General features: G+C 40.8%; 1 protein-coding gene across 3 annotated transcripts in view; it reads right to left on the bottom strand.

Moving 5' to 3' along the window:
• The window catches only part of RAD51B (RAD51 paralog B), a 401,002-nt gene that overhangs the window by 120,041 nt on the left and 261,773 nt on the right, over nt 1-19,188 (bottom strand). For all 3 annotated transcript variants that reach the window (XM_062577538.1, XM_062577536.1, XM_062577537.1), the window contains exon 10: nt 14,088-14,166. In XM_062577538.1, the coding sequence (XP_062433522.1) occupies nt 14,088-14,166 (79 nt within the window). The remainder of the gene's footprint in view (nt 1-14,087; nt 14,167-19,188) is intronic.

The raw sequence follows: 19,188 nt of genomic DNA, 5'->3' as shown, positions 1-19,188 counted from the left end.
AATGACTGTTCAACTCACTCAGCCTTGCTAGCTCTGTTGTGCAAAAAGCGCTATTAAAGAACTAAGTATATTCTACTACTTCTGTGCCTCTTCAGTTTTATTCTAATACCCAAGTACAAAACACTGTAACTGCACAGGTAAAACTCCATGAATTACATAAAGACATCAGCTATAGTGGGCCGGGAAGGCCCCATTTACTCCATCAAAACCGCTCCTGATGATATGTGAGAACAAAAGAAGTACTTTTAGCAGTTAGGAAACAAAGAATATTTCTAGGGTTAGCAATTAGAAATAACAAAACAAAACCAGAACTTCTTTATTTTTAAACTGAGCATTCTTGTTGTGCCTTGACTAAGATGTGCTATACGTAGAATCCCACAAAGTAACCCTGGATTTTCTCTTCAAAGAACCATCACACTTTAGGATGCTAGTAATGTAAAAAATACCTGAGCCTGGGCAGAGTCTTTATCCCACTGTTCCATTTGGGTTTTCAGCATTTTACCTAGCTTTCACATCAACTATGTGAAACAAAGACTAATTTGCTTCCAGAAGGCTACTTTGGCAGGTGTCCATTCTATTTTTTTAAATTTTTTTGCAGATCATTAAGAGTTTTCTTTCCATATTCTATGCCGAACTTAGTAGTTTTACATACTCGCAATACCAGTATCGTATGGGGGTACGTTTTATTTCTCACTGTATCCAGCATGGTTTTGCACACACACTGATAACCTCCAGAGTCATATGACCCATACAAGAAGCATACTGAATTTAAGCCTGAAATTAAGGCTCTAATTCTCCTTCTTTCATTATTTTTTTATTTAACTGATACACTCTGACCCCCTGAAAAATATTGCTTACACTTGACCCTCTTAGTAGTTTCATAGGATTCTCCTCATCATATTTCTGTTCTTATCAAAGGCTTCCACTTTGCCAGATCAGTATGTCCTCAGAACTTGGTATATTTGTTTGGACATCAACACTTATGTTAAATGAAACAAGATAGTACTTTTTCTAATCAAGATTTTTACTGGGTCTACTGTTCATCTGACTATAGTCATGTGGGTAGAGCTTATAATCCATGAAACCATTGTACTACAAAGGTTTGCAAGCAGTCTTCTGAAACTCATGAAAGTATCTTACGGGCTGGAGTGAGCAGATCCCTAAAGTGAATTAACCACTAGAATACAGCTGTGATCACAACAAGTTTCTGGAATTATGGAAATATGCATGAAAGTAGAATTTTGTATATCATGCACATGAGGGTAATCTGTGAATTAACAAGGAGTCAATTCAAGGGTGGACTTTGACTCTGAAAACAAAGAAGATAAATATTTGTGGGCTTCTTTCATTTTGTGTCCACAAATTGCAGGAAATAAACCCTTTATACGTTGTCAGAATAAGCACCCATTTTTTTCAAACACCCCAGCAGTAGAGCCTTGCATCTAGTGGGGTGTATACATGTTTCTCCAAGGTCCCTTGATACTTCTAGAGAGACTGCACATGAACTAGACAAAGCCACAGTAAGACTAATGAACAGGCAGGATTAGCAAGCTTTTATGATTCCAAGGAATATCTTGAAATCATAACCTGAGCTTAGCTGATGACACAGTCATCACCTGAGTCATCCGCAAATTTGAAGCAATTGCTCTCAGCATGGTAAACTTCCTCATTAATCTGACAATGTGTCATCCTCATGACATGAAGGAGGGAGAGAGCAAGGATTCTGCCACTTCAGCAGACAGCTCTACAGCTGGAACAGGACAGCATGGGAGGAGACAAGTATTGTAAGCCTGGCTCACAGTCTCCAGCAGACAGAGTCGTCATGCCAAAGCAACATTATTGAACTTCACATTCAGGACACCCAATGCCTGCCACTCTCAATAAGGGAACAGCATCCCTCACTGTTCCTGGTGGTGAGCCCCAATGCAGAGGAGGAGATAGGATAGCAAAGCAAAGGAACTGGAGTTTAAAATAGGGGTTTTAAAACCTCAGATTCTCATAACCTAAATAAAACACTAACACTGACATACCTGAATTGGGGCTCTCATGCAAGGGAAGCCTATTCTTTAGATAAATAGGGTGCCTGCCCTTAACCTGCTGACCTATCAATTTTTCCTGTCTAACACTGCCGAAAGGTTATGCTGCAGCACCCTGTGCTTCCTCACATTTAAAGTTAGGGTAGCCAAGGGCAACAAAGACTCCTTCCTCTCCAGCCTGATAGCAGAGTTCTTCCTTCCTTTTGTTCACATGAAGAACAAACACGGAGTTGAACAATAACACTGGATGCTTCATTGTGATGCTCTCCTGGGCACACAGCCCTGGTTAGTATTATCTTACCACTGGGTTGTGTTTTGAAGGAAATTGTGAATGGCCCTTTCAGTTGCTGGTGCTTCAAGATCAACATTACCCTCGCTTCCTGTATTTAAAGTCTCCTTATTTCACCAACAATATGTGGTACTATGAAAAAAATGACACAGAACCAATGGACTGAGAAAATTGCCAGGCTAAGGTGCAAGAAGTAACAAAAGACAGTTCAAACTAGCTTTCTCTAATTCTGAGCATTTGAAGGGAAAAAAAAAGCTTCAAAGAAACCAAAAAACCCTTAATCCTTAGCAAGTATTCAGGGGTGTGTGCACAAAGACTACAGTTTAGCCTTGGAATGTATTTTATTTGGAGATATTCAGGAATCTGATCACACATCCTAGATTCAACATTGGTAGTAGACTCCTTCCTACTGCAGCTACATTTCCTACTTTACAGACACAAAAAGCCTCCTGGTCATTCAGTAAAATCCATATCTTCAGATTCATAACAGACAGCTGGCCAATTTGTTTACCACAGACTTAGCATTTCTGCATACCTGTAGAATTTTACTCTTCTTGGACAAATAATTGTTTTGAACAAAATACTAAGTTATCACTCACTCTTCACATTGAAACATCTGGAATTTTCATCCAGTCCTCAATATATCACCTGTTATACATATTTTATAACAGTATTTGTTAGTGAAATGTCTGCCATTCTCTCCTAGACACTTCCCAAGCTGTTGTTGAAGTGTGCATTCACTTACACTAGGGATCAATTGCAGTTTCTGTAATAACATGCTGCAGATACCTGCAAGAGTGAAAGTGTTTAATTTTCTGCACTCAGACAGATATTATCAACATTTACTCACGGAGAGGTAAACTGAGGCACACAGTAATTAAGTAATTTACATAGATCACAGAGGAAACACTGAACTGTGTACAAAAAGATAGGTTTCTCAGGTTTCTTCTTGCCTTTAGCTCAGTCCAGGAGGCTAGTCCAAAGCACAACCCCCAGGCCAAGGCACTTCCAGGTGCAGCTGACACACAATGACCATGACGATCAGGGCAATGATAATAACGGCTTCCTTTCCTTTTCCTTATATTGTTTTAATTCAGATCTAGTTTAGACTTACCAAGGTTTGCTAGTTTTACAGTGTGTTTTCTGCTACTTCAGAGTGTCAATAAAAGCATATCCCAAGCAAGTAAAGCTTCACTGAAAACAGACCTAGGTAGAAACAGTTATTCCAGGAGTGGCTGGGAGTGGGAGCAAAGGGAGGCTCACAGCTCCATCCTCAGCTGAGTCTATTTTTTTTCTGCAAAGATTTGTCTACAAAAGACAGAATCTTGAACCAAATTCGAGGTAAGCTGGCCTCAATTAGCATCACACTGTTGGCTGCAGCCCTCATGTGGGTAAGCTCACTTAGTCCTTCTGCCAGAAAGGGACTGGAGTATGCAGATTCGGGCTGTATACTGAAGTTTCCTGTGTGTTTGGGTGATACAGCAGTAAGTGGTGTCTTTGCTGAGCCTAGACAGCTATGACCAGCTGGAGGGCTGCCTTTTTCCCCTCACATTCAGACCTGATGGTGGGTTCATTTTACACAGGAGAAATCTGGACCTGCTCTGACATCTGGAAACCTTTCCTTCCAGAGTGCCACAAATTCTTCAAAATGAAAATCAAACAGTGCCACAGGTTGCCACCAGTACTCTCCACTGCTATGGCAGACGGGAGCCTACAGGGCAGTTTTTTGACTGCTTATCTACTCACTACAGTCCAAAGAATGATCTAGAGAAAAAGGGGGAGCAAATCTGTTTCACAAGGAGAAGAAACTATTCTGGACGGTTAAAAAGGTAGTTCTGATAAATTCCAGTAGAGTCCTACTTAGCATTCTCAATTGGAAGGACTGCAGTCATGGAAGAAGGCTGCAAAGATGTGGGGAAGAGGAACTCAGAGAGTAAGAAGATATAGCTCTAGGTGTACAAAACATGATCCTATGCCTCTGTATCAAATATGAAGAAGGCTGGAGATCACATTACAGAACTATCAGAGTTATGCTTTAGCCATCCTAATTTATTTTTTATGGATTTTGCTGCCACATTAGAATACATTGGCTTGGTTTTCAAAGGTAACAAGCACCTACAGCTCCCACTGACTTCAGTGACAGCTGCAGCTCTCAAAGTCAAGTTAAGATAGTTTGCATATTGAGAAGAACCGAAGCAAAATAAAAGGCCTATTGTTTCAATACCAACAGTTTAAACACTCCTGATGGGTGGTATAAGAGTCCCTTCCCCTTTCAAATGAATTTAATTTCATGTTTTGTTTGGTTTTCCTGTTGATGCATCCTGCACCCTCCAGTGCTAAGCCAGTGGGATCCCACATACTTTTCCTGGCATGTGGAGTTTAAAATAAGAGACCTCAGCAATCGGATATCCTCAGCATTTCCAGCTATTGAGCGCAATCATGAGTACCATGATCCAATTGCAGAGCAGAAAAGAAAAGATATATAGGAATATTCTGTGCGTGCTGGTACTGGGCAGACAAAAGAAAACTAAACAAACAGGATGTTCTACTCTTCTGTGAACTTCACCAAACGACCAAGGCAGGCAGGATATGGTCTACAAATAAGCAGTTACAATATATGTGCATAGCTGACTGATAGCTTGTTCTGAGTAATTTACTCATAGCACAAATACAGAATGAGAAAAGTAAAAGTGAGGATATTTCTCATTGAAAATTAACTTGGTTGTAGTGCGAGGATCTACCCTGACACGCCTCAGGACTGAACTCCTTCATCAAATACATTCAGCCTAAAGGAGGAATGTGATGCTTTCTATACACCACTGAGCAGAAGAGTCTCTTCCTTAACACACTTGGAACCTCTTCAGGAGTGAGATACATGGTGTTCAGGGCTTAGGAAATCAGCCTACTTATTTTAAGCTTTCTCCTTCAGTTGTGCATGTCATGGCTGAGGTTTTAACAATGTCACCTAGCCCTCTGAGATATCATTCTTGTATTGCAGACTGCTTGATAGCACTCTAACTTGACTAGCCCAACATTTTCTAGAAATATCATCTCGTCATATCTTTGCTGCTGCTTTTGGGGAGGTACCTTCATACAGTCTTGGATTATTTGGGAGACTGTTCCTGCAATCAAAAAGCTAAGAATTTTAAACAAAAATGGAAAAAAGTTATAAGAATAAAATCCTTTCAGCAGTAACATCTCTTGGCAAGCACTTAGTTCTTCTAGCATCATCTGCCTGTGCTCCCTCTTCACCCATGCAGTTATGTGTGCACTGCCTTGCCTAAACTGAGTCTTAGAGCAGACCCTCTAGAGTTATTCAGATGGCAGAGCAAAGGCTGGCATGCTGTTAGAGCATTCAACGTGCTCTAAACAAAATACTGATTAAATCTGTTGCCTCTTTCATCTCTGCAACCCTTGGTTAATTTGATCCTGTTCTGAAATTTAATCTCAGAATTTTCAGGCAGCTTCACTGGACTGAATCATAAAGTGCCAGATTCTGATTTCACTACAACAGAAACAACATAGAGAAACATCAGATCAATCATTAGCACTACATAGCCTAGATTACATTCATACTTACTCTAAACTGAATTAATCTCTCAAATTCTGTAAGTATATAGTGGTTTATAGCTTGTTACAGTAGCTTCTTGCAAATATTTGTTATTCATGTCCAGTATATTTTAATAGGATGTTTATGTCCTGCAGTATATTTCTGTTTTTTAACTAGATATATAGAATACTTAGAAACAAGGTCCCATGGCACACAATTAATTAAGAGATGAAATTTTGCCTTTCACAAGGCAAATGGATATTTAGGATTATTTCAGCTGCTATACTACCTTTTATACATATCCTGCAAGAACACTGTAAGGCAGTGGAAAGGGGGCATGAACATACATTTGACAAATATTTGTTTAAACGTTCAAATGAATATGACAGAAGATACTTTGCAGTAACAACCCAACATTAGGCCTATTAGGGGGTGAGTGTAATGAAAAAAATCTTTTGAAGCACAAAGCTGTATGCTAGGCAGCAACATCTGAGGTAGGTCTAGGTGTGTTAAACTTGGAACCACAGAGAAAGCCCCAAAGAAAAACAGCACTCGTGCTGCGGAGGGCAGTGGGAGCCCTGTTTGCTAAGAGCCCTCCTCAGGCCTAAGTTCTCCAGTGCAGAAGTGGTGCAAATGTGGCTACACTGCTTCCAGGCCTAATATCCACACAGCAGTGTACTCTGGAAACTCATAGGTTTAGACTTATTATTTACTAAGCAGGGGAGAGTGGTGAAGAGATCCAAAGAGAACATAAAGCTTCCAGCATTTCTCTTTGCCACCTACGCCGTACTCTCAGAGGTTTTACAAGATTTCAACATACAGAATACATAAAGTCCTATAGCTAACGACATTTTGCAGCTGCTACAAAGGCCAAGTCATTTGGGTCACAGTCCGTTATTGCTAACAATCATTTTTCAGGATAAAATTAGAGCAGTGAGGGCTTCCCCAAACACGCTGGCCATACAAAATGCCAGGATGGACATAATCTTTGAGAAGAGCAAAGGAAATTCAGTTGTGTCTGTGAGAGAAAGGACTAAACCACAGTAAGTCTTAACTGCCTCTTACTTTCATGAGCTGCACACAAAAACATATGACTTTATTCTGGCTGGAAATCATTGTTTTTGGATAGACTGTTTCTTGGCTTCCTGCTCATGAATGTGTTCGCTTAAGAACATTAATTCCATTTAAAGTACTTCTGACATTATTCTAAAAATCTGTAGCTCGAAAGATGCAATATCTTCATGTTAAAACCAGGCAATCACTAGTGGAGTCTTGCTGGACTTCTACGACAAAATCCAGTTCTCAGAAAAATACACTGCCACACATCACAGATATTACCTCTATCAACACTCAACTTCATTCCTGACGTTAAAAGCCTTTTAGAAAAAGCCCATTTGCTTTAGCACTGTTCCAGAAACACAGGAGAGCAGCCCACTGATCAGGAACTCATTACTGAGAGACTAGTAAGGAAAAGATTGCTCTTAAGTGAGACCATTTCATCCCTAGAAGCCTGCAGTATATGTCAGTCTCGAACAGAAGAGACATCTTTGCAAATATAGACCCATACTCTTCAACTTATTGTTTAATCAACACTAGATTAAAAAAAAAGATTTGATTCACACCTGTAAAGGAGAACAGATTTGGCACACTGCTTGCACTAATACTTTCCATGTTACCTTTGGTAAAACTTAAGAAAAATTAAGCAGGAGCTTCAATACTTTGCTAAACTGGACTTTTCCAGTATAATATCTTTCCACAAGTCATGCTCACAGCGAAGGTTGAAAGCAGAAACTTAACCGATCTGCTGCCTATCTATTTTGGCCTTAGCAAGATTATGTTTGCATAGGGAAACATTTAATTTTATTGAAATGACAACGTTTATTTTGTTTCTATTGGATGTAAACCCAAGATGCCTCTTGTCTTTCTTCAGAATAAAAACACTTCTCCTCCACCTCTCTTCATCATTACCATTTTTAGCCAGTTTCACATCTGTGCTTCATTCCTCTGGATTCCTTCATTTGTCAGACATGGCAAAACCTCTCGAGAGTCGCCCAGCTCCACCACAGCTGCACAGCCGGAGAGCTGCTCCAGCAAAGCCACCTAGTGGAGATGCATCCAAGCCATGTCATTCGTTTGTCAGTTTTAGTTAAACCATTTGGGAAATGGTATGAACTAGCTGAGCAAAAAAGACATTTTTGTTGGTGTAAGCTGCATTTACATGAGTGATTTTACTGACAGAGTGGTGTTGGGAGTTTTCTGTTTCTCACACTCCTTTCTGTCAGGAAGCCTACAAACTCATAATGCTCTTTTGCTCTTATTATTGCAAATCTGTTACCAATAGCATCCACTTTTCAGCGCCCTATGGGGAATACAGCAAAAACTGTTCCACCCCACAGGGCTCCTCACAATGATTAGTCCATCTTTATCCCTCAAATAGGGCTGGAAATCACCAGTGGCACTGCAAAGCTGTTACCATCTCAATAGCAATGCACAACTTTATTCCCATTAATCTGTCTTCCACCCATTCATGCATCAAGTATAACCCTGCTTCGTTTTACAGATTATATCCATGTTGCTCCAGACAAAGGTCACTTTATAGTTACAGTTCTTCAATTGAATAAAAGCTTTTGATGCAGTAAATCATTGTGTCTCACTGTTCAAACTCACACAAAACAATACAAATAATGCTGCCCTTTCTTTCAGTATTCCCTTTCTATCTCACTACTCATTACCAATGCATTTCTTTACAACATAAAATGAGGAACTTTTCACATGCTTCAGCCATATAAATTAGATATAGCACTTTGGAGACTGTTCGCCACTCTGCACTACAAACTCAGATCCTATGTTATTTTGAGACCAAAATTAGTCTCTTCCTACTCGTTCATTAGAGACAAATCAGACATAATGTAACGAGGTTTTCCTGGCTCTAGCTGCTCCTACAACTCTTCCCTCTTAGTATTGCCAAGCTTAAAATCTACAATTCACTGTCTTCTGAGTGCCACATAGCTTTTGTTTCTACTTTATCAGAGTCATCTGCTTCAGTAAGACATCATGATGACACACTTAACTCTTCTAAGTTAAGTGCAGTTCAAAGTGAGCGCAGTTGTGCACACGCACACATATGTAGTGAAAAAGAGGGCAGAATAGTTGGATTAATCAAATTAACTAATCATCCAGTTCTCCTGGCACAAAAAAAAAAAAAAAAAAAAAAAAAAAAAAAAAAAAAACTTTGCCTTAAACAATACAGTGTATACTATCCTTTCTTCAGGCAGTGAGGGGAGCCAGTCAGCCTGAGACACAAAAGTTTTGAACTTAAATTTGCTAGCAATTATAACTTTCTTTAAAATGGAAGAATAAAACATAGTAAGATAAATCTTGATTTCAAGTACACTCATGCAAAACTGCAGCCATTTAAAGGCTCCTTTATTTAGCACGGAAGGTCATAACAAGAACTGAAGCCAAAAGCTGAGGGCAGACAAATTCTAATCTGAAATACAGAGCAAATATTTAACAGCAAGATAGTTAAACAGTGAAACAAAGTGTCAAGGCAAACCAGAAACTCCCATTTCTTGATGTCTTCAAATAAATGCAAATGCTTTTCTAGAAGAAATGCTTCAATGCAACACAAGCTATTGGGATTGGGGAGGTATCGGAAGGAAATGCCTATTGATATACAGGGGGCCAGTTTAGATGACCTGCTGACTTCTCCCATCTTTAAACCCTATGAAACTCAAAATAAGTGATTACTCAAAAGCAAGCCCTACCTCACTAATATTATTTATATTTTCAGTACTTCTGAGTTATTTCAGTGAATAGCAACGTTAATCACTTGGTAAAGCACTCAGTGAGAAGTCCCAATGGGCCTTCCCAGTTGGCAAGCAGCCACCATGTTTCCTGCCTTCTTTCGAAGTACCATCCTCTTGGTAACTAGGGGTATTTACTTGGAAGAGATGGAAAGAGACTTACTTTCATGTACAGCTGAGCTGCCAGTGCGAATAGGTAGGCTCTGTTACCAGTTTGCATTTATGCCACAGAATACTGTTTCTTCTTAAGTTAGAAGATTGCCCACAGAATACAATATAAAATCGACACCATCTTATTCAACCTATCTCTTTGTTTGGCATAAGTGCATGTGCACGGCTGAGTCACATCTTGTTTAGCTGACCTAACCCAGTACGTGCTATATTCAGTGTCACTGAAACGACAAATAGGCAAGAACAACCTAGAATTTGTTCTGACCGATACAGCACTAACAGGATTACCAGCTAATCATTAACAGCAGTCATTATTGCTAGTGAAGGAGTGTGAATCAGAAGGAAACCAACCGGGTTTTCGGATCCCAAATGGAATTTATATCACTGTCAATGAGAAAAAATAATCTGGTGACTTAAACCCTTAATCAAATAAATCTAGAGCTTTTGTTATTCTTCTTTCCAATGGAATCACTTCATTCACTTTAACTACTATACTGAATTTTGGAAGCAACAACAAGTCCTTAAACAGAATACACATGCAGACAGTAAAACTTCTAATATTTTGAAGTGTTTAGATCCAGGCTTCTGCCTCTCTGTTTAAGAAAAGTAGGTTTATAAAGTAGAGATCTCCTTTCAGACTGGATTTTGTAATCACAAATCAGGCTTATCACAGTCATGCTGTACAGCACGGCAGTATAATAATAATGTAATAACATGATACTGTACTGGAATGTAAAACCAACCAAGGTTTTGGGGTCCACCCTCTTCCCCCTCCACAGCACACACCATACTGAAGCAATGGAAAGAGGAGACATGAAAGCTGACTTTCCGTGCTAAATCTCTGACTGTCCACTCTTGTTTTCTAATCATCACGTTTCATTTCTCTAGACTGAAAGCAGGAATAAAGGAATGAGTGAATAATTGGATTCTTTTCATCCCTGAACACTTGAAGTTTACAAAAGCAGAGAGATTTGTCTCCGTGGCGCCTTTGGACAGCCTAGAGCTCTTCTCCAACAATGTAAGAGAAGCGGTTCTTGCTTCACCAGGGTCTCCTCCAAACACTTCTGTGCTTGCACTGCGGCCATGAGATGCAAAGATACCAGGGAAACAGAGCAGCGATTTACATTGACAAAGAGGATTTTGATACACTCCTCCAAATGGGGCAGCATTACCATCTTAATAGCCTTTTACTCTCAGCCCTCTTTTCCTGAGGACGCTGGAGATTTTTGCGAATGGAGAACAGTTCCGCTTCCCATTTTAACTGCAACAATAGCAGAAGGGCTCCTTAAACCGCATCAAATAGCAGCCGGTGAAATCCCTAACTAGCCGCACTGCCTCTCCTGCCGTTTTATTATCCTCTAGCCCATGGAACAAAAGAGGGGGGAGCTCCGCCTCGTTTTTTAGCCTATTCCACACATCCTAATCCCTCAGAGGTGGCAATGGAAATTGCTTGTGGAACTGTTAAATCACACTTTCACTTTGTCTTTCATTCCCTATTCACCCTCGCTAATCAAGGAGTTTCCAGGCACATTTTCCGATATCAATTTGTTTATGGCCTATTGGTTAATGGTCTCAGGATGGGACCCCCTGAGTAAGAAGAAAGAACTCTGGGCACTTCAGACAGCTGCTGCTTCTCGCCAGTTCCCACACCCATCCACTTGTTCCCACCAGGCGCCCCGAACGCGCTCACCTCCTGACACCGGCCCGCCGCAACAACAAAGACTGAATGCCAAAGCGGCCTTTGCAGCCACACTGGGGGACAGATTCCACTTGTTAGCACTATAAAGATACCCTCGGACAGCGACCCAGGGACGCTCCCCCACCAGCTAAACCACGGCCAGTTGCCTTAGTGACACGGAACCTCACATCCTGCTTCCCTTTGGAAGGAAGTACCAGCTTTGACTCCCATAAAAAAGTCCAGCCTCTCTTGCAGGAGCCTGGTGCCACTTTCTGTGTTCCTGAAGTTGCAACTCTTGTCAGCATCTTGTCTGGAACAGCCATTTCCAGGTGACTTGCTCACTTACAGAAACAATAATCATTGAACTATTCGGTATGAAAACAGAGTATTTGTTTCATACAGCTTAGTGGGGCTCTCACTTGTCTAAGCGCTTACAAGTCCCCGTAAGGATTCTAGCAGCAGGGCCTTAATGCTAAACCATGACTAGGCCAATACCAGCAAACTCAAACCAGAATTCAGAAGAACCAATGTGTAAAGCCATTGAAATGCTAATTACAACTTCCAATTAAACTCCATGGACTTTTAAGGTTCGGACACTGATGTCTGACTTCTGACTAGACGGTTACCTGCTATGTGTGCCTGGGCACACTACTGGGGAAATACACCCTTGCTTCCTACCCATCTTGAATAAAAAAAGCTAAAAGGGAAACAAATACTAGAAAATAATGGTGTAGTCAAAAATAAAGAAAAGGCTTATAGAAAGAGGAGTTTCAAACTGCTTTTTAAATGTACAAAAAATGCCAGATGGTGAGTGACAGTGCTTACTTAAATAAATCTGAACTGATACCTCACCCAATTTTAGGAAAATGTTGAATAATGATTTAAATTTGCACATCAGAAATATATGGATACAGGGAAAAGAGCAATACTCGTACTGCCACAACTAACATAATGCTATCAAACAGCCTTCTATCAGAGGGTCCTACTCCATCATCATTATGCATTACCAAGCCAATCTGTTCTTCAAAGGTAGGGTTCAGTCCTTAGAAAGCTATACTCCTGGCTCACAGAAAGTGAAACATAGATCCTCACCAAGCATTTCTGAAAGGGGAATCTCCCTTTCTCAAAGTCTCACTACAAAAGTGCCTGGGGTCAGAGCAGGAAATCAGTCTACTTTGTTTATAACAGTCAGAAACAACTCTGCAACTCAGAATACACTTGAGATGATAGAAAAGTAGCTTATCTTTCACTGTATGCTGGATTCAAATAATGCAAAATCTAGAGCAAATCCTGCAAGCCATCTCAGATTAAACTAATAAAAATTGTTTCTAGTTTCTATAGCCTGTTGAAAATTACTGGTACCAAACGAAGCAGACTGAACTCCCAGAATGCTATGTAAGCACACCCTGGGTAAAGTTTCCAAAGGTTTAGAAAACACCCCATGGACCCTTAAATCATCATCATACAGACACATTAAATGGAAGCAAAAATGCACACCTAAATGTTTCTGTTCCCTTTCTTTTGTTTTCCTACGTTATATATCACCACAGATCAAAGTATACCTAGTCATTAATAAATAAGTATGTCACTGGTCTAGTACAGCACGTCCGTAGGTGAGCAATGGACAGTCAGGTGGGGGAGAATTGTTTATGTACCTTAAAATTTTTGTAGTACTTTACAGGATCAGTGATTCTCAATCACTGGAATGTGAGAAAGAGAGACGTTAACTTATTTGTAATGCCAGGGCTGCATATCAGAGTGTGCCATCTGAAGAGCAAGTGGCAGGCACTGACTGGTCCTATCTAGCCTGCTGAACTGACGCAGCAGTCGGGTGCCAGGCTATATATTAGTAAGGGTCAACTTAGCGAAGTTGATCTATGGGTGTCTGTCAAAAAGTAAGTACACTAGAGGAAGATTTATTGGGATAGATGGGGAAAGAAGGGAAGACCTGCACCTCCCTCTTACTGTGAGTTGAAGAAATGTATTTTAGGGGATGGCCACAAGGAGCCCCAGTTCCCCGCCATCATGGTAGTAGTATCCAGCTTTGCAGTATACTACTCCATACCCTAGAGAATCTCAGGATTATTTAGGACCAGCTGGCATTCACATTAGAGTGATCAGAAAAATAGAGGACAGATATTAATTTCCTGTATTTTTATTGATGTCAAGCTATTGGCTAAAGAGGAATCATTTATTAGCACATGTTTTTAATGGTTTTTTTAAGACAGACATGTTTCTCCTGGAGAAATCCATCCCATAGGAGCAATGTTACCAGAATCACTCCATTTTACCTTGAACACAAACAGGGAGATTTGATTAATAACTTCAGGGCTCATTCTTAGATCCTTGGGAATATGCAACAACATAATTCAGTATAATTCAAGACATCACAGTGAAAGCAGCAGAAAGCTGGCCTTGTCAATCAGATTGTTTAAATGTGTGGGGTTTTTTAATTAGGTATAAACAGCACCATTTTCAACAACAGTTACTGTTAGCTGTCTCCAGCCTGCTTAAAATAGTAATTGTAAAGGCAAAATAATCAACACTCTAGTCTTACCTTGAAGAACAAAGCCCGATTTCTCAATGGTGTAGAAGAAAGTAGAGAATGGAGCAACAGGGGATTTAGCAACCAGGATCTACAAAGCAAACAAACAAATATGTAAACACATACCTATAATACACTGAACACAGTTCAGATCTGTGAAATAATTTCAGTGGATTTAACTTCCACAAATAGTAAAGAATACCATCAGGGAATAACATCGTAGTTATTGATCTAGTCCTTTCACTTCTGAGCAATGGAGATCTTCTCACAAGCATATACAGACCATGCTGCATTATTAAAAGGATTCATAGGCTCTAAAAAATGTACCATCGTGAAAGCAGTATGCTTTGCCTGTCTTATTGGCATTCTGTTAAGCCTAATCATTCCTGCTGGTTCACTGAATCACAGAAAGGTTGAGGTTGGAAGGGACCTCTGGAAATCATCCAGTCCAACCCCCCTGCTTGGGCAGGGTCACCTAGAGCACGTAGCACAGGATCATGTCCAGGTGGGTTTTGAATATCTCCAGAGAAGGAGACTCCACAGTCTCGCTGGGCAACCTGCTCCAGTGCTCTGTCACCATCACAGTAAAGAAGGTTTTCCTCATATTCAGGTGAAACTTCCTGTGTTCCAGTGTGTGCTTGTTGTCTCTTGTTCGATCTCAGCTGCTGCTGGGCAACACTGAGAAGAGTCTGGCCCTACCCTCTTTACACTCTCTCTTCAGATATTTTTATCTGTTGATAAACTCCCCCCTCAATCTTCTCCAGGTTAAACAGGCACAGCTCTCGTAGCCTTTCTTCATAGGAGAGATGCTCCAGTCCCCTAATCATCTTTGTAGCCCTACGCTGTTATCTCCAGTAGTGCCATGTCTCTCTTGCACTGGTGAGTCCACAACTGGACACACCATTCAAGATGTGGCCTCACCAGGGCTGAGTAGAGGGGGAAGATCACCTCCCTCAACCTGTTGATGACACTGTTCCTAATGCGCCCCAGGAGACCACTGGCCTCCTTGGCCACAAAGGCACATTGCTGCCTCATGGTTAACTTGTTGTCCACCAAAACTCCCAGGTCCTTCTCTGCAGAGCTGCTTTCCAGTAGGTCAGACCTCAACCTGCACTGGTGCATGGGGTTATTCTTCCCTAGGTGCAGGGCTCTGCACTTGCCTTCATTGAACTTCATGAGGTTCCTCTCTGCCCAGCTCTCCAGCCTGTCCAGGTCTCTCTGAACGGCAGCACAGCCCTCAGGTGTATCAGTCACTCCTCCCAGCTTGGTATCATCAGCAAATTTGCTGAGGATGCACTCCGTTCCTTCATCCAGGTCACTGATGAATAAGTTGAACAAAACAGGACCCACCACTGAGCCCTGGGGACACCACTAGTTATGGGCCTCCAACTAGACTCTGCACCACTGAGCACAACCCTCTGAGCTCTGCCTTTCAGCCAGCTCTCAATCCACCTCACTGTTCACTCCTCTAACCCACCCTTCCTGAGCTTACCTATGAGGATGTTACAGGAGACAGTGTCAAAAGCCTTGCTGAAGTCAAGGTAGACAATGTTCACTGCTCTCCCCTCATCTACCCAGCCATTCTACCAGAGAAGGCTGTCAGGTTGGTTAAGTATGATCTCCCCTTGGTGAATCCATGCTGATTACTCCTCACCACCTTCTTATCCTCCACATGCTTAGAGATGACATCCAGGATGAGCTGCTCAATCACCTTTCCAGGGATGGAGGTGTGCCTAAAGGATCTCTAACCCAATCCTCCTCAATCAAAGGACAGTCTTCCTTTCTCCAGACTTTCTCTCTGATCTCTAGGATCTGGGATTTCTGAGGGCTGGCCTTAGCAGTAAAGACTAAAGCAAAGAAGGCATTCACTAACTCTGCCTTCTCTACATCCTTCATCACCACGGCACCCACCCCATTCAGCAGTGGGCCCATATTTTCTCTAGTCTTCCTTTTGTAGCCAATACCTTTAAAGAAGCTCTTCTTGCACGGATGTGTCAGGCTTTACTGTCTGTCTGTTTGTTTTTACTGATCACTGAGGACCGTTCTCCCACAGCTTGTGTCAAAGTAACTCCTGCTCTATCACTTACATGAATGCAGCATTTTAATAATGAATGTTATAAGTCCTGCCTGGAGTGTGATCTGCACAAACACTGCTCTAATGATCCCCAGGTGGACCCTGCAGAAGACATTGACAGTAATAGCTGAAATTGAGACTGCTGCTACTCTTCCTCTAGAACAGATCTGCTGAAAAAAGCTGACACACATTTCCCTGCTCACCTCCACAACAGCTAAAAATGGCAGGAACTGAAAATAAGTCCTCCCAGCCACGCATTTCGGAGCAGCATTCCCATCCCTTCAGTGCCTGAGTGCACTGCCTGCCCAGGCTGCTCTCCCACAGCATGTGCTGATCCTTTCCAGCGCACTGCTCCAAACACAGTACTATCACAGAGCCCATGTCTTAACTGCTCAGGAAACATGCCTACTTCCTTTGTTTCAACGTATATGTTTCATCCAGCCCCAGCAGGAAAGCCTTCTTAGCAGCATATTTGAGAACCATCACACATCTGTGTTTAAATTTCCAAAGCCTTGTCAGATACCACAGCTCCTCAGCCCAGGCTACGGCGGCTCTCTCTCAGACACATTCAAATACAGACTGCTTAAAACCACAGACAGTAACAATCTTATTTTTAGGGATATATAGTGTGCCAAGAGATCCTGCTGATTTCAAATGGAGTTAAAAATACCCATTATTCCCAAAGGTCAGGCCCTAATTCAGCAAAACATTAAAGCATGCATCAGGGTTGTTACATATGAATTTTGGTCAGATATGTCCACTAAATGATTACTAGGAAAGAAGTTAACAGTTTTTATAAGAGTTATAAGAGTCAAAACTCTATACACAAAAATTAGGAAGTTCATGCTCATCACAACTATTCAGACTTCAGATAGACAATATTGAATCATTTCATACACATAGACACTTAGAACATTTATTCATAAGATGAAAAATATTAAGCAGTAGAAGTTTGAGTTCTGAAGTATACTTATGGAACAAGGTTTGGCAGCAAATTATAATCCACATGAACCCACAGCTAGCTATAAGTTTTGTGACTTTCAGAACAAACACCAGAATATAGTCTCCCTCCTTCTCTAGAGAGTGAAAAATAAAGTAAGGCACAAAAAGACCACAAATACAGCCAGAGAACATCAGTCTAGTCACAAATGTCAATGTTTTCTTTTCAGTCATGTGAAGCTGGCAAAATTGCCTCAGGATGTGATATAACCTTTGTGAACTACTCCACGTAGGAGAACTGCAGTGAAAGCACTTTTCCCTCTTGCACGTTAATCTTTGTTCTTACTGTAACCAACTGCTGCAGAAGGGAGAAGCACGCCACATCGCACGTCTGAGATGCACCCTGAGAAAACCAGAATTCCCTTTCCTGCAATTATCCCCAGACAGTTCAGCCCTTTTCACTTAAATGGTGGGAGAGAGAATCTGCAAGGAAGAAAGAAGAGTGCCTCCTTGTGCTTGGCTCGCTGGTGTTGCCTCGCAGTTGCTTAAGCCTGAGAACCGAGCTTATACATGAGGGAGTGGCCGGGGTGTAAAAACTGTGCAAATGCTCAGCTACAAAGTCTCCCAGAACAGCTGGATGTTTGCATCAGAAAGGCCTGAACTGAAACAGTTACAAATGTGAGGTCTATGGTCAAATTTTTGGCATTCTGTAGAGAACCGTGCACATCCATACTAACCGATGTATGCATGTGCACTAGGCACACAGTTGTACGTGCAAACGGATGGACATTCAAATAACCCTATGAACATTTTGTTACTGCATTTTTATGTAGTTGCAACATGTGTATAACTAAGAATAGCAATGAAAAAAATATAATAAATCACATCCTTTCAACAGCATATCACTGGGCCTCTCTGAAAGGCTGTTCCACAGTTACATCTGAGACTCAGAATTTTTTAGTGAAACAGTAGGTCATGATATTCAAAGGTATTGCTTTATTTCAAATGTTTTCTTACTGAGACAAATAACCTTTAAAGTATGATAGCAATATTTCAAATCAAGAAAGATTAAACAAGATTTTTTTTTACAGCACTACACTCTACATTAACATAAACCAGGAAAAAAACATGTATTTCAATTTGTGTTCCAAGCAAAGAGAGAAAACAGTGAAAGGTTGCTGCAAACCATCTTCTGGATGGAACAGCCAGTGTAGAGTAGGTTGTTATGCATACACCAGGAACTTAGAAAACACAACATGAAATACAGATCAAAAAAGGAAATAATGTTTTAGAGGTCAAAAAGTACAAGTATAAAACAAGGATTACCAAAAATCAAGTTAATTTTGACCTTGGAAAGAATATTAACAATAGCAAAAAGGAAATAAGAATTGGAGTTACAATGGAGTAAGACTGGGATAGTGATTAAACATACTCTAGATATGAGTGAAGAAATAATCAGTTTTCAACAAGCAGGAGGATGCTGGAAAAGAGAGGAAAAGCAAGGCAGATAAAGGGAACAAGCACATGGATATCAAAATAGCAACGGAAGTGGAAATAAAACTCCAAGAGTTTAGTGCATCCAGTAGAAAACAGATAGTCTCCATCCAAAAATGCTGAAGGAACCAGAATGTGAATTTAGGTCTGATAGCTAGGATTTGTCATACAGCTGCAAAACTAAAGAGAATGCAACATAGCTGAGGAATAGCAAGTGTAATACTCAAATGAAAGAGAAGAAAAAAGTAAACACGGATGTCATGCCATACTAACCTGATATTTTCTTTGACACATAATGAATTTTCTAGGAAAATGAAAGAAATTCAATCTCATCTATTTGGGTCTGTAGCTCTTTTGACACAGTGCTAAATGGGACTTGATAATGAAGAAAATGAGGAAAACACAGAAACTGTAAGATGAAAGGAGAAACAGGTCATTACTGAAAAGAAAACATCTCCCAGCTACCTCAGTAGCTCACAAGGTGACTAACCCACTGCAGGGCTCTATGCTGATCTGGAGAATGGAGTGCCTATCTGAGAGGCCACTAGAAAAAAATAGCTCAATGAATCTAGCAAAAGGAAGGCTGACTTGCACTCATGTGCAAGT

Source organism: Rhea pennata, chromosome 5 (assembly GCF_028389875.1).
Source record: "Rhea pennata isolate bPtePen1 chromosome 5, bPtePen1.pri, whole genome shotgun sequence".
Lineage (NCBI taxonomy): Eukaryota > Metazoa > Chordata > Aves > Rheiformes > Rheidae > Rhea > Rhea pennata.
This window is presented reverse-complemented; position numbering and strand designations above follow the sequence as displayed.